General features: G+C 55.1%; 1 protein-coding gene across 1 annotated transcript; it reads left to right on the top strand.

Annotated features, from left to right (window-relative positions):
* Positions 1-857: 857 nt before the first annotated feature.
* On the top strand, positions 858-14,713 carry LOC106486467 (opsin-5-like). Its single transcript, XM_067307840.1, has 7 exons — positions 858-918; positions 1,728-1,815; positions 3,825-3,987; positions 5,274-5,382; positions 5,479-5,572; positions 7,632-7,960; positions 9,760-14,713. Exons 2-7 carry the CDS (start codon positions 1,728-1,730, stop codon positions 10,327-10,329), a joined length of 1,353 nt encoding a protein of 450 aa, XP_067163941.1. The 5' UTR covers positions 858-918; the 3' UTR covers positions 10,330-14,713.
* Positions 14,714-21,200: the final 6,487 nt, after the last annotated feature.

The following is a 21,200-nucleotide window of genomic DNA, read 5'->3' as shown; positions in this document are numbered from 1 at the left end:
GTTTTTTCCTGCCAGGTGCAATGAGATGCACATGGCATGTTGCCCCTTTCTTCCTCATTTACTGCTGCTGTGATCTGTCAGAGTTTGAACCAGTGACATTTTTCATTTCCAGCCCTTCTCCTCCAGCCAGGGTCTCCCAGTATGAGCACTGGGCAGCAATCCCAAATGAAGTGATGAATTTCTGAACTGTGCCACTGTGCCCCCTCTGTTGTGCCGGGACGATCACTAGGGGAACCGTGCTGGGAATATTATCTTTATTCACCCCCTCCCCGTAAGGCCAAATCAATTTCCCATTCCAGTTCCCGGCATGGCACTGTAAAGACTAGACAATACGGGGCAGGAATAAGCAGTCCCTAGGCTGGTGTTGCCTCTTCTCAGCATTAACCGTGCCCAGGCTGGCCCCAGCTACATCCCTCTCACCAGAGCTGTGGTTTTATTGCTCTGCGACAGGGCGGTGTTCTCGGTTCTCGCACAGCGTGCAGGTAGGGACCTCAGCGAAAGAAGCAGGAGTAATGCATACATTAAGCGTCCTGGGAAGCAAGCTAACAGCTACTGAAATATATAATTACACCATTATTTTCTCTCCCCCCTCTCCTTTTTTCTTCACCTGAACAAAATATTTTTCCATTTATTTGTTATCAGTGCAGGGAGCAAATATGCTGAAACGCATCTGCCGTTCTGCTCTACTACCCCCTATTAACTTCCTAAGCACTTGGGAACCTTTGGCTCAGCTGCATGAAATAATAGGGAAACTAATTAGGCTGATAAAACTCAATGATTTAGTCAGGCACCCCAAGAAAGGGAATGACTTTTTACTTTTTTTTTTTTTTTTTGTTATACGCATGATCACTCTCAAGTTCTTCACTGCCTGCCCTGCCAGCAGCATGGATCAGAATTAGTTACAGTGAAAGAAAAAAGGTAGCAGCCAGAAGCAGTGACAATTCCTTTCTTTCCCCAGCTGTGGGGTCTCCTGGGTCATAGTTTGATTTAAGCCCTGTTGTCTGCATGGCTCTTCTCTGCACATGCATGTCATGTCTCACAGTAGAAGCAATTACTCTGTGGTCTTGATGGTACCTGAATAGGCCTCAGCCACATCACAAGGACTGTTTAGGCCAAGTCTCTCTGCTGATGTGACACTCCCCATGTCCATATAGTTTAAGTCGCAGTTACTCATCAAGCCCAGGTTTTCAGCATCTCTTTACTATCTGTGTGACTGATTAAACCCATCCAAGATGTCTTGGTGTCATTCAGCACACGCCAATGCAGGGAGGGGGCTGACGCACATGAGGAAGCAAGGGGCGAGCCTGGAGGAGGTGTGGGACTTTGCTGAAAATGAAGCCTTCAGCTCTAAGCAGCCGGTCCCCACATCCGAATATGCAGTGCTTGCTTGCAGTCAGCATATGGCCAAGACTTGCAAAGAAAATTTAGATCCAAAGGCTAATGCTAATCAGTATAATCTGTAATTAAAGAAGCAGTAATCAAGTGAGATTACCAACCTGATCCTATTACCAGCCCCCTGCACTGCCAGTTATTTCAGTGCTACACTCGGCATTAATTAAATAACATCCTGTAGTCGCAGGGCCTGGGTGGTTGCACACTGCTGGCTTCGTTCTAGCACGGTGCCAGGAGTGTCTCTGAGAGCAGTCCTCCCTGGGAAGCTGAGGGAGCCGAGTGCTCCTTAATTAGCCGAAATTCACGCTTGCTTGTATTTGTATCTTGCTTTGCAGATGGGAAATATGTCCAACGCCTCAGTGTTCATCTCCACCTTATCAGAGAGAGAAGACCTGATTTTTGGCACGCTCTATTTAGTCTTTGGTAAGGAAAGACAGCCTGTTATACCTCTCTCTGTGCTGCGGGCAGCACCAGTGCCTACCTGTCAGAGATGGCAGGCCTTTTGCAGTCGGTGATGCTTCCACAGAAGTATTCAGTTGTTACCAGATTAGTCACACCGGCTGTTCCCACGTTAGTCCTCCCCACATTGCCAGAAAGGGTGATCTTGCCAAAACTTGGTGACTACATTCCCCTCTCACAGGGACTGCAGTACCATTCGTATTTTTAAATATTCAGAAAGTTGAAGAACAACATTTGGTGAACCTGCTGTAACTCCTACTGCAGCCGCCTGATGTGAGACAGATTGGGACTCTCTATTAGCTTTACCAGTTTCATGGCTATTAAAGATGATTTGAATGTCCTGCTGGCCCTTACATTCAGCAGAAGATGCTGGTGACTGTCCTGTGATTTGAAGTTACTGGCATCTGAAAGCCAGCAGGCAAAATGGAGGGGTTAGTACATGGTCTGAGAAGGTCTAACCCCAGTTCATGTGGGCCAGAAGTAAACAATGGGCACGAAGAAGCCTTCTAAGCCCCAAGCAATTGCCTTCTAAATGCCAGAAGAGTTTTTCAGCCCAGACTAGCAATGAACAGAAAGGGCCAAAAGGACTCATCATCTCTTGGTACCAGTGCCAGGAAGGGTCTCCTGCTATTGTGGTTAGACGGGTTCTTTGCTTTGCAATATGCAATGAGTAGAACCAAGGCAAATAATCACCCATCCAGTTGCAGTCCTGCAGACAAGCCCACATACCCTTGAGTATGCAAGGACAGGCAGACGAGAGGCAGCAGAACTGTGTGCGAGTACACAGATGACCACACGTATGAGTACAGCAAGGTGGACAACCATTTGCCTACGTACATGAGGAGCCCAAGGCATGCACTTACCCAAAAGAAGGCTCACACCTGCTGGGACTGCCACTAAAGCTCCTAGAAGATGATAAAGCTATTAAAACATATGTAATACAGATGTGAAGAAGGAACCAGACTAACTCTGTGGGAGAATTTCTCATGAGACTGGGAACAAGGACGAACATCTCAATTCTCTACCCTCCAGCAACTTTAAAGCCTCCAAAGCCATGCATTTGGCCAGGTCCTGCATGGGAGTCCTGTTTATGAAAGGAACTTTTGTGTTCCCCGTTCAGCAGCTTTGGAACCTAATTGTTACCACAATATTTAATTTGTAGCCTAATGCATTAGGAAGAAACTCTAGTTCTACCTAACCTGTCCCATCAGCATCAAAGATTCCCCTTCTGAGGACACAGAAACCTCTTTTCAATGAAAGCATGATTACATTAAAAAAAGAGAGCAAGCCCTTGTTATAAATTTTTAATCACCAGTGTTGTTTAAAACACATTAATAGCAAACAAAGAGCCTTCCTTTATTTAGTCTGGATTTTCCTTGATCTTCATAGTGCCTTTCTTCTTGTTTATTTTTTCACTGTGATATTGGACAACACAGACTCACACTAGTGACATTGCCAGGAAAAAATTAAAAACACAAACAGGCCCAGCTCCTTGGCCTCACATCAGAGGAACGATGACACAAAGCTCCTGTTATTTATCTAGGTGAAAGGAAGTGGCCCCCTTGCCCCTTCCAGCTGGAAGAAGCGACTCTGACCGGATCCTGCACCCGGAGCCCTTTGCAGCTTTGTCCCATCGCAACCCTCCTTCCAAACGCCTCTGTAGGATCTCCTCAGGGAGAAGAAGGGATCACATCCAATTTAAAGCAGCTCCGGATGTGCTCACACATCTGTGTAGGTCCCGTGGGTGCCCTTAGCCCACTCTGCAGTGGCAAAACCTGGAGCCCTTTCCACCCTCTGCAGACAGCTCTGGTGTTTGCTCCCAGGACAGCTCAAGGAGATCCTCCCTCCCCTCCTCTTCCTCCAGTGTGGGGTCAGGATGCAGCCAGGCCTGGCAGGGGTGCAGGCAGCCTGCCTGCTGCCCAAGGAGCCAAGCTATTACACGCAGGCACTGTTTCTCTTTGCCCTTTTCGCAGGCATTGTGTCACTCTCTGGGAACACGCTGCTCCTGCTGGTGGCTTATCGGAAGAGGTCCATGCTGAAGCCTGCTGAATTCTTCATCGTGAACCTGGCCATCAGTGACCTGAGCATGACGGTGACCCTGTTCCCCTTGGCCACGTCGTCCTTCTTTGCACACAGGTAGCTTGTGGAAGAGGCTCTGTGCTAGCCAGTGGCCCCAGATGTGTCTTGCAAGCCTTGTCTAGAAATGGGGAGTTCGCTGACAGGGGTAAATCTGAGATAATGCTGGAGGGACCCAAGGAATCAGTCTGGTGTGGATGGCAGAGGGAAGGGCACTGCGTAACTGCGCAGACCTTCATCCCACACCAGCATCACTAAGGGCATGAGAGCATCATGGTCTGAGATGTGCTGCTGTTCCCAAGAACAGCCATCTTGGCTCTTCCCTTCCTGAGAGGACACAGGGCCAGGCTGGTGGGGCATGGTCTGGGGGTGATTTGCTGCTCCCTGTCCCTCTGTCTTGTTGTTCAGACTTGCTGCAGGCAGCACGTCCTCTCCCTACCTGGATTTAGCCCTCCTGCCCATGTCAGCAGTGAAGCTGGTGCTCTGGGCTGGACTCAGTGGAGACAACGGGAAGAGCCACAGAGCTGATCCATTCCCAACCTAGACTTGCAGCATGATGCTCTAGCACTGGGTCTATGCAGGGTCTGGGCTGGTGATGGGCTTGTCGCCCTGCTAACACAAGCCCTTTCTGTTATGTGCAGTGTCTGCCCTGGCGCATCGTGTTGAGGGAGGCAGCATGAAATCAGAAACCTAAAATTCCCATCTCCCCTTCAAACCTTGGGAAAGTCATTTCCTTCCTCTGTGCTCCATCTTTAAAAGGGGTTTAGTGGTGGCTACCATCCTTGCTAAAGAGCTTTGCAGGTGAGCAGCAGGCTAGAAGTGTCAACTGAAGCTGTGGCTTCCTTGCAGCTGGCAAAAGCAGCATGCAAATACTGCGCAGCTGCTTTGGGTGGATTGACCCCGGAGGGCAGGACGCCGGGTTTCCGAGAAGGAGCACACAGTGCGGGTGCTGCACGGGCGCATGCCCGCACGAATCAGGGCTGCTCCCACCCTCAGTGGCTCCTTCTGTGTCTGTCACTGGGATGCTCAGGGAATAAATAAGGGCCACAGTCATGTGCATGGCTGTTTAGACAGGCAGGTGCCCGCTATTTCTGCAGCCTGTTGCAGAGGCAGAGCAGCCTCCCCACGCACAGCCAGCTTTGCTTCCTGCGCGGGGCGGCAGCTGGAGCCCTGCGCTCGCTGCAGCCAGGCAGCGGGTGTGAAAGAAGGCTGGGAAATACCCCAGCGTTTTTCTGAAGCAGGGACTGCAGATAAAATTCACGTACAGCCAAGTGGCAGGGGATGTCAGCTAGCTGCTCTGGGCAGAGGGGAGCAGCTTGATTTACCTGGTGGTTTTTCCCTTGCAGGTGGCTGTTTAACCACGCGATGTGCACCATCTATGCCTTCTGCGGGGTGTTGTTTGGCCTCTGCAGCCTCACCAGCCTGACAGTGCTCAGCACGGTTTGCTGCCTGAAGGTCTGTTACCCAGCATATGGTAAGTGATGAGCCGTGTTATCTGATCTACACTTACACCCCTCTCTGTTAATATAACTCTTCTTCCTCCTCTTACAGGCCAAATCAGCCTCTCCTGGGAGAGCTTTGCCCCAGGGCAACCTATTCCTGGTTAACGCACTGGTGCAGCAGACTTGGGAGCCTTTTATCGCTTGTATGTTCCTCCCCTTCTACCTGCTTGAGGTTGTGGAGACCCAGCTCAGTTAAAGGAGCACCTGGGCTCCTGTGCCCATGCCAGGGACATGGTGTGCATGTGAGGGCAGGGCACTACAGCAGTCACTGCTTCCAGGGCTTGCTTCCCTCTAGGGATGAGAAGCATCATCCAGAATAGTGTCAAAGGGGTTGTTTCCCTCTGTAGAGAAGTCCCAGCTGCTGTATAACAGAGGACGATTCAAGCAGTGCAAGGCAGATCACAGGGCTTTGAATGTCCATCCACAGATGCGAGCTCAGACCAGAGCAGGCTCTGCATTTGGGAAGCTGCATGAGAGCCTCCCACTTCCCACACTCTGGCAGTGCACGGAAATGCAACTTGCCCTTGTCCCCTGTCCTTCTGTGGAAACGGTAATGCAGGAGCAGTGCTGCCCTTTAGGAGAAGAACCATAGGCCAAGTGTATTTAATTCACTGAAATAACTAATACAGGAGGGCTGGGTTTGCAGTGCTGTAGCTCACTTTTGTAGATCTGCTTTCACCTGAACTTTCTTTGTAGAGCTTATGTGAGTGTTTGTGGCTCTAAGCTTGTGTACAGGTGAGACCCCTAGGTGGGCACCTGCTGTTTGTACAGGGCAGGCAAGGCAGGGAGCGTTTGAGAGAAGTGAGGGGACCCAAAAATGTCCCTTACACTTTTATAACTCCTCCTACCCAGAGCTTCGTAATTTCCTCAGTTCAGCTGCTAAACCTCCATCCACCAGGTACCTTCAGAATAGACTTGGGGCTCAGAGACCGAAAATAAAATAAAATTGAAAACCGTAGATATTAATCTGATTTACAGACAAACGCTCCAAGACATATGCTCCCATAACTGCCTTCTCCTGTGGCTCACAGTGGGAGACCACAGATGAGCCTGTTGCTCACAGATGTTGGCAGAGCAGGACCTGGAGAAGCAGGACTGCAGCTGTTACTTGCTCAGCGATCCCCCGAGGCCGAGTCCATCAGGCAGAGCATGCACATCGCTGAGAACCCCCTTTCTGTGCGACCCAAAGGCTCATCAAGCCGCCAGCCCCAAACTCCTTCCCTGTCTGGCCCCGTACGGCTTGTGGGCTCATGGATGTCGCCTGCTGCACATGTGGTTTGTCCTCAAGGACAGCGCTGGAACAGAGTCACCTCAGTTACCTGCCAGCACACAATTCTCAGGAGATCACTAAAAAGGTGGAAGGAAAGATAAAAATTAAAACCAGCTCTTCAAAAGCAGCCCAGGTACCAATGGCTTTTCCCCGTGCGGTTTTTGCTCTCTAGATCAGTCTGGCACTCGGCACTGTGGCATTTTGAGCTTATCTCCCTGTAACGCCCTTGTGTATTTTCTGTGAGGAAATGGCTAACCTCGACATATTTTTAATTGCTTCATTTCAAAGAAAAAAAAAAGTTATTCCTCCAGATGTCGGAAGATTTAGCACTTTATAGTGAGCCCTTAGAAGTTTGGAGGGTTTTGCATTTGATGGTGCATGGGACAAAAAGGAAAAAAAAGACCCTTCGCAGCATGGTTTTCAGGGGAGAAACTGTGATGAGGGCAGCGACGGGAGGGGGAAGGCTCCGCTGCCCTCCTCTCCCAGCCGCGGTGTCCCCCACCTCCTTCGGTGTTTCAGTCTGTCCGAGGGAGAAGAGTCCGTCAGCCAGCCGTGCCTGGGGTGGGTTAGGCAGCCCCCGAGCCGGCTCTCCCGGTTGCTGCCAGCCCACGCACCCCTCCGCGGCATGCAGGCAGCTCCGCGGGGCTGTGGGACCCCTCTCCGCTTGCCTCCCAGGCCCCGGCACTGCTGCAGCGGCGAGACCTTTTGGCAATTACTCCAGAAGCTGAGAAAGGCTTCAGCACCGGTACCGGCACGTGCTGTGCAACCTGAGGCAAATCTGCACGTTTCTCTCAGCTCCCCCAACTCCTCGGCTGGGCCACCGCAGGTTGCATCCGTGCTCTCCGCTAGCCCTCGCCTCCGTGCAAGGGCAGGGCACACCAGGGAGCCCTCCCCGGCCGGGAACCGTCCTCACCCCCATCTCTCTTTTGCAGGCAACAAGTTCTCTCCCTCGCACGCCGGCATCCTGCTGCTGTGCGTCTGGGCCTACGCGCTCATGTTTGCCACCGCCCCGCTGGCCAAGTGGGGCAGCTACGGGCCCGAGCCCTACGGGACCGCCTGCTGCATCACGTGGAAAGCCTCCAACAGAGAGGCCGTGCTCTACATCCTGGCCCTCTTCATCTTCTGCTACCTCCTCCCCTGCCTCCTCATCCTCGTCTCCTACTCGCTGATCCTGTGGACGGTGAAGGGCTCCCGCAGAGCCGTGCGGCAGCACATGTCTCCCCAGAGCAAGGCCAACGGCGTGCACAGCCTGATCGTGAAGGTAGGGGCCGGGCTCGCCGGCAGCCGGGCACGGGCGAGAGCCCATCGCTTGGGGGAAGCGCCGCGGCGGGCGATGCTCAGGGGGTGAAGCTGCGGGGGGAGGGCTCTGCCCCGAAGGGACGTGGGTTTTGCACACCAGGCACCCGAACATCCCTGCAGCAAGGTGAGTTGAACACTGACATCGGTTTCTTCTTCCTAAAAGGGAGCCAAATCACATAGAGTAAAAATTTTCTCGTTAGATGGGTAACAAGCACTCCTGCCGGTGACTGTCACCCCTTCCCCCGTTCACTAGGCATGCGTGTGAAAAGGAAAGAGAAGAGAAAGCTCATCTGAAGGTGTGATTTGTTTTATGAATCCAAAGCTTAGCTTCTCCCGCACAGCCCTTGACAGCAGCATGACGGACTGTTCCCAGACCTGCCTGGGCTGGCCAGGAAATGCGTTTGCTGCTTATTATGCGGTCAGGGTGGCCGGGACACCTTCGTCTGCGGTTCCTGGAGGAGATGCATGACGATGCTGGGATCTTGCTCTCTGTATCCAGCGCTAGCTGGGGGTGTTGAGCCCCCACGGGCTGAGGGTTTGCTACCATGACGGGACCCCTTCTGCAAGTGCGTGGTGTTTACCGCCCTAGATGAATTCTCCAGGTGTTTATATTGGTCTTGATAATAACACATTTCTCCTCATTTAAAGCCATCAGGTGGAGGAGTTTTCATTTTAAATTACATTGGAAAAGATCATAAAAAGAGCTTTCATGACTCATTGTTCTCCAGACTATGAGCTAATACTATAATTTACCAAGGATGTGTCAAAAAACTTGGTACCCTTTAAGAAAAAAAAGAAGAAAGAAAACAACTTGCAAGCCTAGCCTCGAAGTAGAAATCTGTGTCTGGTTAGAAGATGGGGGCCTGAGCACGGTCCATGTCCCATGCCTTTTGAGCAGTCTGGTACACAGATTACAGAGGGATTTTGGGTGGTGCCAAAAGGCTGCTGGAGCCCAACACAGGGCTGATCCCAAAAACCTTTCATAGTTAGGTGTCCGGGTGCATCATGCCCCTCTGCCGCGATGGGCTGAGGGAATTCCCGAGAGGCCCGGTCCCCTCCTGCGTTTCCCAGGCGAGACAGGGCATGATCCGACTGCAGACTGACGTGCCCGCGCTGTGCCGTGCTGCCTCGCTGCTCTGACATCCGACACGACTGATGGTTAAATGTTGCAGCTTCCTGCACACCCCCATACCCCAAAACTAGCGCTGGTGCAGGAGGAGCTGGGGAAGGGCAGCGTCTGCCTGAGCTCACAGCCAAGGTGGCAGCGCTGGTGGGATCTCACAGAAGGTGCAAGGCAGAAAGGGAACAGCGTGGACACGCACACCCAAGCACTGACAAGCAGCGTGGAGCCTCAGCAGAAACTCCCCTGGGAGTGCAAAGAGGTGTCCCAGCCGTGCACGGGGAGCACTTCTCTCAAGCCAGGGGTCATGCATGGTTTGCTGGGGGAGGAGAGGGGACACTGAGACAGGCACACACTGGGGTCTGGTTTGGGGGACCCAGACCAGAGTCCAGTTTGCTTTCCCCAGTTAGTATCTGCTCCTGTGTGATCCCAAGCCCCAGGCCCCATGTGGGCAGGATATACCATTTGGCTCTGCATTCAGAAGGCCTGAACATCAGCTGGTTCCTTCCCCTGGGGCTGGCTCTTCTGGGCCCCGGTGCAAATGGCAGCTGTTGTCTTCTTTGGGCCGGGTTTTTGGGATAGGTCAGCATCCCACGTGTGCTGCAGGAGGCTCACAGCACCACCGTCTCCTTCTTTTCCAGCTGAGCATTGCTGTGTGCCTGGGGTTTCTGGCTGCCTGGACCCCTTATGCCATCGTTGCCCTTTGGGCAGTCTTTGGAGATGCCAGCCAGGTGCCAGCTCTGGCCTTTGTGCTGTCGGCTGCCTTTGCCAAGTCCTCGACGCTCTACAACCCCCTGGTGTATCTGCTCTTCAAGCCCAACTTCCAGAAGTTCCTTTCCAAAGACATCCTGCTCCTCCAGGCCATCCGCACCATCCTCTGCTGTGGGTGCCCGAGCGTCTCACTGCAACCCAGAGATGGCAGGACGCGCTTCTCCCCGGGCTTCGGCGACCACCGTGGGGCCTGCAGAAACTGCCACGACACTTTCGAATGTTTCAGTAACTACCCCAAGTGCTACAAACTCTCCCAGACCCCTGACACTTCATCCAGGCCCGCTCCCCTGGCTATCCTAAGCGATGGGTCTGCTTGCCAGCCCGGCCTGAAGAGGACCGTGCAGGTCATGGTGCTTGTTACAAGGAAAAGGTCAGGCCTGGGTGCTGCAAACGTAGCAGGTGAAGTGCTGCCTTCAGAGATCATGAAAGACCTTCTCTGAGTGCTCAGAGGGCCCCTCAGTGCCCAGGCTCCAGGGCCTTTGGCACCTGGCTCTGTCTTAGCAGCATATCGGAAAAAAAATTCCAAACGCAACATTTCTCTCATCTATGTATCTGATAGGTCCCAAGCACGTTCTGCAGATTAAGTGACATGAAAATTTAAGACCAACTCTGCCTCCCCTTCTAGTTTGGCTCTTGTTATTTGGAGCCGATTATTTGCACTTGCAAAAAAATAGACCCCCCCAGTGCCTGAAATCTGTCTAGGGTGCAATTCCAGGCTGCAGTTTCTACTGCTGTTTTCTCTCAGGGCCCTTGGCCTTTGTTTTTCCATCCTGGTGCTCTGATGGCCAAGCATGAGCTTGGTCATCTCAAGAAACTGTGTCTAGCACAGAGGGTAGGGGCCTGGGAGCCCTGAGAGGCAATCCTAGCTCCAACACCAACTCCTACAGCCTCAGCTAATCCCATCCTTTCCCATCCGTGAATGGGATAACGCCATTCAGCTACCTCACTTGGGATTATGAAGTATTTTTATATACCTCGCAAGAGACTACTCTCTGTGTAGGCTGGATTACCCCACTCCCTCGATTTGAGTGCAGCCCCGCCACGATCCTATTCATCTAAATGGGAGCTTATATTTAGAGTAAGGATTTGGGGTTAAAATAATCCCAGTGCAAGTAATACCAGGTCCAGGTACTGCTCTTCAGGCAGTGAATGGCAAAACTGTGGCTGAGCAACATCCTGGAGACAGGTCTGCAGTCCTAGGGTGTCTCCTGGCTCCTGGGGAGCCAGGGCATCTCGCAGTATCTGCACTACCATGCAGGGGACTTGGAAAACAGCAACCAGTTAGCTTGTAGGTGTCATTTCGAGACCATCTCTGAGACAATCCAGCTGGGAGATTCAGAAGACACAAACTGGTGCCCAGCTGGCCATTGCAGTACCACGTCGCAGAGCATAAAGCAAACTGGGAGGATGAGCCGAGCAAAGCATCCTGGGGCGGACCAGAGCGGTGCTGGGAAGCAGCTGCAGTGCTGCAGGCCATGCAAAACATTGTCGAGACCTTGTAGGACTCGGTTCTCAGAGCAACTGAGCAGACAAGGAGCAAGAGAAAACGATATGCAGGGAACGAGGTATGCCATCTGGATGCATAGAAAAAGTGCGTTTTGGAACGAAATCCTGCCCCAGCCTATGAGAAGAAAGATGGGTGTAATGCTCAGACTGAGACAGAAAAATCATAAAAGTAGCTGGAGGAGAACAGCTAAGACCAATTTCTTCACAGTTCTTAGATTTTTGACACCCAGTGTTGAAAGCCACCTTGCTAAAGTGAACGGTTCCCTCGTTTGAGAGAGGCTCAGTGTGGGGCAACCTCGCAGCCAGTGAGCAAGGGCGGGCGAGCTGGCCTTGCAGCATGCTGTCGGGGTAAGGCAGAGCCTCTGGTGCTGATGGGACTGCTGAGGATCAGGAGACTACCTGATACCTACAGCAAAAATAAATGAAGTACAGGAACTGCTACTAGAAACATTAAATTCAACAAGCGCAGTTGAAACTAAATTTAAGAAACATGAATTCCGCTTTGTCTTGACTCCTATTACTTTTATGCAAGCCCAGGGCTGAGTCACCTGTCCCAGCAGGTCTCCTCGGCCAGGGTCAGCTCCGGCGGGTGCAGCCGCGAGGAGGTTACATATCCTCTTCTTTGCCTCACTCTCCTGCTCTGAGCCCTTCCACAAAAACAAGCAGATGAATATTTCTGATAATGTCTTACCTCCCCTGGGTGAGGGGCTACTAGCAACGGGAGGCACCTCTGCGATGACTGTGATGTCCCAAAGCGCCCAAGTATTTTCTCCTCCATTTACGAGCAGTGTCAGGCTGCAGAGCTGGACTGATGCCCCGGGCCAGGCCTGGAGAGGGGCTGCTGAGGCCGATGGAGGCAGTGCCTGGCTGTAGCACCCACCGGCAGTGCCACCAGCACCCTTGCTCAGAGGCTGCGGAGATGCTCCTCACCTGCCCTCCACACCATCCTCCAAGGCAGACACGCGGCATGTTTCCAAATTTCTCTCTCCAGCTATCCTGCTACAGTCTTTGCACTGCGGAAATAGGTTTGTGGCATGAGCTGATGCAGAAGGAAGCACTTCTTGTCCCCACCCAGAGACTCCACACGAGGGCCGTGGGCTCTGGGCTCGCACAGGCGCTTGGCAGCCGGTCCGAGAAGGCGACTGCATTGCCTGACCGCGGGGCTTTCGTCCTCCCACCCTGAGCAGTGTCCGGAGCACCGAGCTTTTGCACATGCCCCTGGTGGAACAGCAAATCCCATCATGAAAGGAGCTGGTTTTGCTTTATGGGAGGCCTTTGCCTTGTTGCAGAGTGGTGAGAGAGGTTGCTTTTATCCAGAAAAATGAAGGGACATATTCAAGGTTATGGGAAGGGGCAGTAGCAGAGGCGGGAAAGTGCAGTCTCGTGCTTGCTGCCTTCCTCCCCGCAGCTGGTGAGGCCCCAGCCAGTGACCAGCATTGCTCTGTAATCCATGCCTGGCACAGCGGTAACCCACCAAAGGGCTGACCGGGAAGAGAGAACCATTTTCCGTACCAATCCCTGGAAAACAGCAGCTGCCCTGGCGCCCTCTCTCCATTACAGACACAGGGAAATGGAGGCACCAGAAAGAAGTCACTTGCTCAAGGCGACACCGCAAGGCAGTGCAGAGCCGAGGCTCTTCCCTTCTCACCTCCCAGCCCCGGGCTTTCGCTCCGACGCTCGCTCTCGATCACGCTGTGCCCACATCCGCATAATTTATCCAGCAGTGCCCGAAATGTCTAAGGCTAAGTACGGCCATGGGATGAGGGAGGAAACCCCATCACACAGTCGTGCAAGGGGAACTGGGCTCTGCACAGGGAACCGGCAGGAGAGACATCACGTCCTCGCACCAGCAGAATTTTTCCTCTGATTTTATGCAGGATTTAGGCTGTCTGTGAGATGGACCTGTGGGTGTGTTGTTCCCACGGAGTGAACTCATCCGCCTCCAATACGGTTTCCCTCCACCAGTGCGACAACACCCAGAGGAAAGCTGCAGCCAAAGTGAGATGAAAGGACAGAGAATTAATGTGATCAAATGAAATGTGTTTTCAGGTGAGCCTGCCTGCCAGCCAGGCCTGCTGACCTGCACGGCTGCTCCGGAAAATGCGTTGGAAACGGTGCAGAGCCGTTGAGGAGAAAGGTTTGAGTAAATGCCCTGAGACGGAGAGGCGAAGACAGTCTGATTTTCCCCATGCACATTTTTGTTATCCGCTCTTCTAAAGCTGGCCACAGGAGCCCAGATATTTGGGCTGGATCCTATGAGCTCTTCGCTCGGTGCTTCAGCCTGGGCTCTGCTGAAATGCCTCCGTGCCGGAGAAAGAAGAGCAGGACAAGCTGCAGGGGGGCCTGCAACGTCCATGGACACCCGCAGTGATGCGTTTGCTGGGGCAGCAGCTGGATCCATATGCAGGGGGCTGGGGCTGCGCTCGGGCAGGAGCAGGCGAATCCGACGGACTGGCACTGCAGGGGCACGTGGCAGCTGCCTCCTGCTGCTCATTTACGCTTCCAGTTTGGTACCGCTAAATCTGGGCACTAAAAATAAGAGTTAGGCTTTTTGGTCCCCATGTTTTGGCCAAATCTCAGCGTAGGTCGTGCTTTTCTTAGCTAGCCCCATCCGCAGGCCGTTTCCCTGGATATAGTCCCCTCCCGTGCTCTCCTGCGGCATCGCTGCGGCTCGGAGCGCGCTGGCCGCTCGGAGCCCAGCGGCAGCTGCAGCCCTGCTCTCGCTGGCGCACGGGAGCGAGTCACGTGCCGGTGGCACATGCTTCTGTCCCTCGGTCGTTTCCGCTCAGCCCCTTCTACCCAGCGATTTCCCCGTGCTAGGAGCGGGGTCTCCGACACCTCCGGGGTGCGCTCGCCGCCTCCCCAGCACTGTGATATTTGTGCCCGCGGGCGGCACCTGCGGGTGCGGATGGCTGTGGCAGGGCAGGGTCGGTGCACAAGGGACAAGGAACAGCTGCCGCCAGGGTGGGAGCGGCACTCCAAAAACCTGGGCTTCGTTTCCTACTGCTGCTATGCAAGGAAGCCCCAACCAACCGGAAGATGTGCAATAGCTGCAAAAAGCTGCAAATCAACACGGAAAAATCAGGGCAGCCAGTGAGGAGAGAGGGCGAAGTTTCAAACGCGTGCACGCGTTTCTAGCAGGGCCGGTCACCGCGGCCAGTCGAACCCGCGGGCGGCCCAGGGCAGAGCTGCCCCGCGCCCCCGCGCCCTGAGGGCGGCTGCGCTTTGGGCCGACGCACGAGGAAATCGCGGGCACTCTGCGTCTCTGCTGGATATTCATCGTCTTTCAGAAATCGTACATTTTTCAAATAAACTCACTCATGCAAAACTCGCATTAAACTTGATTCAATTATGTGTTAGCCTGGCAGCTGCGCTCTGGGATAAGTGAAAATATTGCTAACGTTTCTGTCACTGTGGGGGCTCGGGCCAGGCGGACCTGGGGGGGGTTTGGTCCTGGGGGGTGATAATATCTGATCGCAAAGGGGAAGGTACCTGGGGCGCTGGGCTGGGGCGAGCAAACCTCTCCCTCTGACGAGCTAAGCCCTTCTCCTGCCAGCCGCTCCGGGGCGCGGAGCAGCCCCCAGCGAAGCGCAGCCGGCGAGCTCACGGCATTAACACGCCGCTTCACGCCGGGGCAGCGTGAACTCCAGGCAGGGCCGTAACGCGTTTAGGTCCCCTCTAGTCCAAGCCCTGGTTGTAAATCCTTCCCCGTTTAGCTTTCATGGCTTTTCTAAGCTCTTTCCCTCCCTCAGGAATGCCGGCTCCGGGCTCCCTCTAGGCTCGGGCTGGCTCGCACCCCTCCGCATCCGCCGCGGCTGCTGGAGGAGAGCGCCGGGCATCCCCAAATGCCATACGAGAGGAGAGGGCAGGAGCGGGTGCTCGGGCCGGCAGGGCGCTGGCAGGGAGGTGGGGTGCGGGGGGCCCCTTTCCCTCTCTCTGCGCTGCTGTATTGCCGGGGGCTGGGCTGCTTTCCTGGGCTGCCTCCTATTTCTCGGCTTGCTCAGCCGATAAGCCCGGCTCCATAAGCTCCCTCCAGGCGCTGGGGCTGTCGCCCTCGGGCAGCCCAGCCCGGCTCCTGCGGCTGCTGCGGGCAAGGAGGCAGCCCGCAGCCCGGATGGGCAGGATTGCCCTGTCGGCTTGCTCCGAGGTTTAACTTCAGCCAGAGACAGTGAATGCAGGATTTAAAGATGCAGCAAACCGCAGCACCACATCTGCATCCCTTCTCGCGGCACCCCGAGAGCTGGAGGATCCCGGAGCACGCGCGGCACTGAGCGTCTGCCGGCCGCCTGGCGCTCGCTGCCTCCCCGGGCGCCCCGAGCACCGGGCTGTTTGCTTCGCGCGGGCAGCTGCAGGGGGGCCGCGCCGCGCCATGCTGCGCCGCACACGCAGCCTCCGAAGGGTGGCCACAGTCCTAATCCGGCTGCTGCCGCCGCAAGGGAGCCGGGGCCAGTTCTGCCTCAGGCATCTCCCGCCACGCAGTGCCGAGAGCAGGCAGGGACTGTAGCCGGCTGCTATCCCGGTGGATACAGGGCAGGAGAGGCGGCTCCTTGCGGAGCGACGCTGTCTCTGGGCAGAGCTGTGTTTGTCTTCACTGTCTGGCATTGAGAGACGTGCAAAGCACCAGACAGACCTTTGCTGTCCCCAAACGCACCTCCCGCTGCAGCCCGGGGGGAGCCCGCGGGGACCCGGCCATCCCGGCCGGCAGCCGGAGCCCAGGGCTCCACCGGGGCCGCTGGTGGGGATAAATCGCCCGTTTCCCCTCCCCACGAGCACAGGGCGCTGGGGACGTCCCCGCCACCGCCTGCCCGGAGCGGGCTCTCGGCTGGGTGATGGGCAGAGGCGGCCCCGCACACGGGCACCGGGCACCGAGCCCTGCGAGCCGCTTCCAGGCGTCGCTGGCCGGAAATCTCCAAGCGCGACGGGAAGCGGCTGGCTGCGGAAGGGAAGCTCTTTCCCAAGAAACCCCTCTGCGAGGTGCCGCGGCACCGCTGCCTGGCCCGGGGCTGGCCCTCGGGCAGGAACCGGCCCCCGGCGGCGGGACGCTGCTCGCTGCGCTGCCTTCAGCGCCACGGCTTTGCATAGACAAAGGTCGAACAGATCCGAAAGGCCCCAGCTCGGCCCGGAGCGGCGAGTTCCGCTGCCACCTCGCCCCGCTCTTAACCCAGAGACCATCTCCTTCCCTCTGCAGTTAGCGCCGGACGAAGCTGTCCGGGCGGGAACGCCCGGGACGGGGCTCCGGGGCAGCGTCCCCGCCGGCCCCCATTTCCCCCCCCCCCCCCGAGCAGGGGAGCCCCGGGGCGTTGGGCCACGGGCTGTTTTGCCCCGAAGGGACGCAGCGATGAAGGGCTGCTGCCGTCTCTGGGGCTCTGCGCCTCCAGGGCCCGGGGGGGCCGAGGCCGTGGCCAGCGTGGAGGGTCCCGCGCTCGCCAGCCGGTGCCCCGCGCCGCTGCGTGCCCCGGGCCGGTGCTGCCAGCGGCCTCGCGATGGCCTGCGGGCTCGGGGACACCCCCGGCTCAGCCGCGGCGTGATCCCACGTGGTTTGTAAGCCCCATCTCCTGCTGCTTTGGCCCCTGCAGAAGCCAGCTAAAAAAATACCAAGGCCCAGAGCTAGCCTAGAGGAGGCCAGAAGGAAAAAAAAAAAAAAAAACTGCAAATCCTAGGGGATGGACCTAATTCCTAGGTCCGTCATTACACCAGGAAAACTCTAAATTGCCATTTTCGCTTTTAATTTGCTGTGAGAACGCATGATACCGAGCGCATTTCGAGCAACATCAGTAGGAGACACGGTGGCTGCTGGGGACGTGCAGGCAGCGGCGCCGCAGCCGCGCACCAGGGCCACGTTCAGGGGAACGAGCCGGGGCCGAGGGAATCAGCGTCCCCAGCTGGGAGGGGGGCGACAGGGCCTATAAGGGCCAGCGAGGCCCCTTCCCCTAGTCAGGCAGCTCCTGGGGGGAGCCCTGGCAGGGCTGAGCTGGTGGCCACGTGCAGGGGCCGTCGCTCCCTGCAGTGAGGCTGCCTGGGGCGCCCCTGGCCCCGTGGCGTTCCCAGCCGAGCGCAGCCGCTGTCTGCGCTCGCGGGATTTATAAGGTGGGTGCTGCTGCCTCTGGGATTTGACCTCTCTTTGCTCTCGGTGCAGCCGCATCCGGCTCCGCTGCCGGGTGGGAGCCCCCGCCGGGGAACGGTGAGGCGGTTTGTAAGGGCAGGCGGCCCTAGGGTTCAGCGATTTCCCCAATTTCTGATGATGCCACGTGCAGCAATGTCATAAAATAGCTTGCTACAAGCCTAAGGCCCCTGGTTGGTGGCCAGCCGGGACCCGGTGGTCCCTTCTGGATGCTGGCGTCCCCGCAGGGAGGCCGCGCTGCCTGGCGGGGGCCCCTCCAACGCGCTCGTGGCTCTGCAGTTTGTTCGCTGTGACTCGGCTAATAACCTGCAAATAGGCGCAAGCAGCCTGCGGCTCGACGCACATGCTTAACTACACGCCCTGAACTATGTGTGAGGTGTAAACCTTCTGGAGGCGCGAGGCTCTTGCAGCAAGCAAACAGCCCCGAAGATCTTAGGGGAGGGGTGAACAAATGAGAACATACAGGGTTCTGAGTGGACGGATGACCAAGCTTTACATGTTTTGCACCAAACTGGCTCATGTATTACAAAAATGCCATGAAAAATGAAAGCTCTGTCTAATGCAGCAACGTTTCAAGGGTAACTTACCTCGAAATGCAAGCGGGAGAGCGGCGGGCCCCTGCCCTGCCCCCGGCTCTCCCCGGAGCGCCGCAGCCTGCCCCAGGCCGTCCGTGCGCTCCTCAGACCAAAACCATGTCCGGGGCTGCCGCTGCCCTGCGGAGGGGCCGATCGCCTCCGAAGCGGTGCCTGGCGGCTCCCCCGGGCCCACGCGGCTGCTCGCGGCACCCTGACGCGGACCGGGGCGGGATCCGCTCTTTTTGAAAGGATAAAGTTCCTTCTGAGAGGGGGCTGTATCAAGCAGGCCCTAATTCCAGGCAAGCGGGGTCAGTGTGCAGCCATATTCCCCTTAACTTTTGGAAAAGCGGAATCGAGTTTACTCTTGCACAAATTCGCAGATGATGCCAAAGTGGGCTGGGATAGCTGGTACTTGCGGAGAAAGGGCTAGGGTTAAAAATCATTTTGATAAAAGAGAAAATGGTCTAAAGTAACTGCAAGGCAATTCAGTGAGGAGAAGGATGAAGTAGAAAAGGAATTTTTATTCTCGTAGAATAGAAAAATGAAGTGAAGAAACCCAAAATAGGGAATAAGATGGCTGCCACAGAAAAGTCAATGCACTTATAAATGAGTGTAACAATTGGTCACTGACATAATGGTAACAATTTCTGTGGACTGCAGAATATGCAAGTTCCTGCTTATCTTGCTGAGAGACAACTAGTAAGTCTTATTTCCAAGTTTTGACAAATGCATTACACGTTTTCTTAAGTTTCAGTGTAGTTGTTTTTTCAATAAAACAGTCCCAGCTTTCCTTCAGCTTAACTGCCTCAGAGTGATTTCGTTAATTCTAGCTGCATCAATTAACTGCATTGATTTAACGTATAAAATGTCTCTCCGACTGGACTCGCGAGTTGCCGGCGGAGGGCTGGGAAGGCCCGGGCTGCGCTGCCAGGGCTCCGCGGCGCTGCTGCCTCGGCGCAGGGCCGTGTTGCCCCTTTCTCACCCTGGTGCCTCCTCTCCCCCCCTTTGCACCCCCCCAGCAGCCTCGTAGCACCCCAAGGTGCTTCTCGCCGGTGGGTGGGCAATGATGGGTCCCACGGGTGCCTGGCTGGGACCTTGTTCTGAAGAGCCTTTATTTGTGTGCAAAGCTTTTCTTTTTTTCTTTTTTCTCAGGGGAGGGGACGTGCCTGCTGCAAGGTCCCTGGTGTGGGTCACGCAGGGCACGGGGGAGCCCAGCGCGGGTGTCGGGTGCGTAGTCGCTCATGAGCATCGAGCCGGACTAGCTGCTGAGTGGGATAATTGGAGCTTGGTTGAAACTTCTGGAAAGTTTAATTCTTGCTGCTGGTGAATTGATGTGCGTGGGATGAAGGGGAGGAAGCTCCGCAGCGTTTCTGTGGTGGGGGCATTCTGCTAGTCCAATGTCTCCAGGTGTTTAAGATCGTTTGCCTCTTCCTCTTTTTTGACAAATTATAGCTTTTGTGAAATAATCTTTCAGAGTCGTGAACCAGGTTTCTTTCCGTGACGCATGACTTGCAGAGCAATGAAAGGGACATCTATGGCCTTGCAGCGGTTTTCTGTTCCCTCCCTGGGGGAACCGAACTTGTGGTGTGTGTGCAAAGATGAATCTGAAATTTGCTTTGCACGACTGGTCTGCAACACGCACTCGAAACCTGCTGTCCTTGCAAATGCTCCTGCCGGCTACCTGACCTGCCACAGTAACTTCTGCAGCTAGCGCAAAGTGACTGTGGCTAGAATTGGTACAGCCATCAGAGGATACCCTTTTCCAGTATTCACCAGTTCAAGGAGTTGGGATACAAAGTGGAGTCATAACAGCTCTGTGCAGGGGCAAACAAGAACTTGGATCAGTATCGAGACAGGGTCCAAGTGTCCTTGGATTGTCGTCACCAAGGGACGACAGTCTCGTGTTGCCGTCGAGATTTCCACCCAGAAAGACTTTGCCCTGCCTGGCAAGCGGCAGGTGAGAACCGCTCCGCCTGTCGGCGAAATGAGCTGACGTGATTCCCCCTCGCTTAGGGCACGACGTGAGGAGCAGTGCTGGAGACACCTGCGCCCGAGGGGTGCCGGAGGGGGACCAGGAGTGCAGCCCTCGCCCTGCTGGCACTGAGCCAGAACACGGTGCCTGGGGACCCCTGACACAGCAAGCAGGTAGGACCCCAAATTTTTTCTATTTTCTTTTCTTTTTTTTCCTTTTTTTTTTGCCTCATTCATACAGTACTCGCTCTCCTGCTCTTTCCCAGCTCCTTTTTTATTTTCAACTTCTAGTGATTGCAACTGGCCTACAAAGAAAGCCCCCTCAGTGCAGGGACTGGCTCTCCCATCTTGGGTTACTTTTCTTTTTGAACATCTCAGCAGCTGCTGACCTGCGGTCCAAGCGGCACGTTTCCACATGCAGCCCTCAGCTGCTCAGGACCAGCCTGCTGGGCTTGACTGCTCCCTAACAACTCCAGATTTTGGCAGTTCCCATGTAAAGGTATCCAACCACTGTTCAGATTTCAAGTGGGAACTGGTGATGCTGATGAGTGTATCCATTCCAGTTAAAGCCACCCTCAGCCCACAGTGCTATTCCAAAAAACGGTTAGTGATCCCTAGGATCCAGTTGCTTTCTACCTCTCGAAGCAGCCACCGCACAGAGCCTGCCGCGTGCTTCCCCCTCTTGCACTGCCCAACAATTAATGCTTGTACTTGCTTCCCTGGCGTTCTCCACCGCTTAACATGGGCAAAAACGTTGCTATGCTCTTTCCTACAAAAGCACTGCAGTATTTATAAGTTTATATAAGGAATCATGTAGATGCCTGCAAAGGCCCCACCATGTGATGCCTGTTGCTGAACTTCAGCCAGGCTTCAGGGATAGTCCTCACCATTGGGTAAAGTAACCGGGAGGGGACTCCACGCTTCTCCTCTGGTGTTCGTCTGCACTCATCTCCAGCAACACATTGCTGTGTCGTCACCTGTGGTTCTGTTCTTCTTGAAGATCGGGGCAATTGGCAACCTTAGTGTCAGTGACTTTTAAACCCTGGCCCACTTATGGAAACCTCCTATCTCAGGTGGGTTTTAGAAAAGAAAAGGTTAAGGGCACTTAGCAAGTTTAGCTTGAAGCCCTGTTCTTTCT

The sequence above is a fragment of the Apteryx mantelli genome, chromosome 18 (genome assembly GCF_036417845.1).
Source record: "Apteryx mantelli isolate bAptMan1 chromosome 18, bAptMan1.hap1, whole genome shotgun sequence".
Taxonomy (NCBI): domain Eukaryota; kingdom Metazoa; phylum Chordata; class Aves; order Apterygiformes; family Apterygidae; genus Apteryx; species Apteryx mantelli.
This window is presented reverse-complemented; position numbering and strand designations above follow the sequence as displayed.

What these genes read in the sequence shown, in the direction of transcription:
- LOC106486467 (XM_067307840.1), top strand. Translation starts at nt 1,728, where the DNA reads ATGGGAAATATGTCCAACGCCTCAGTGTTCATCTCCACCTTATCAGAG. An exon ending in TTGGGAGCCTTTTATCGCTT is followed by an intron (nt 5,573 to 7,631) that starts GTATGTTCCTCC and finishes TCTCTTTTGCAG; the next exon opens with GCAACAAGTTCTCTCCCTCG. An exon ending in TGCACAGCCTGATCGTGAAG is followed by an intron (nt 7,961 to 9,759) that starts GTAGGGGCCGGG and finishes CTTCTTTTCCAG; the next exon opens with CTGAGCATTGCTGTGTGCCT.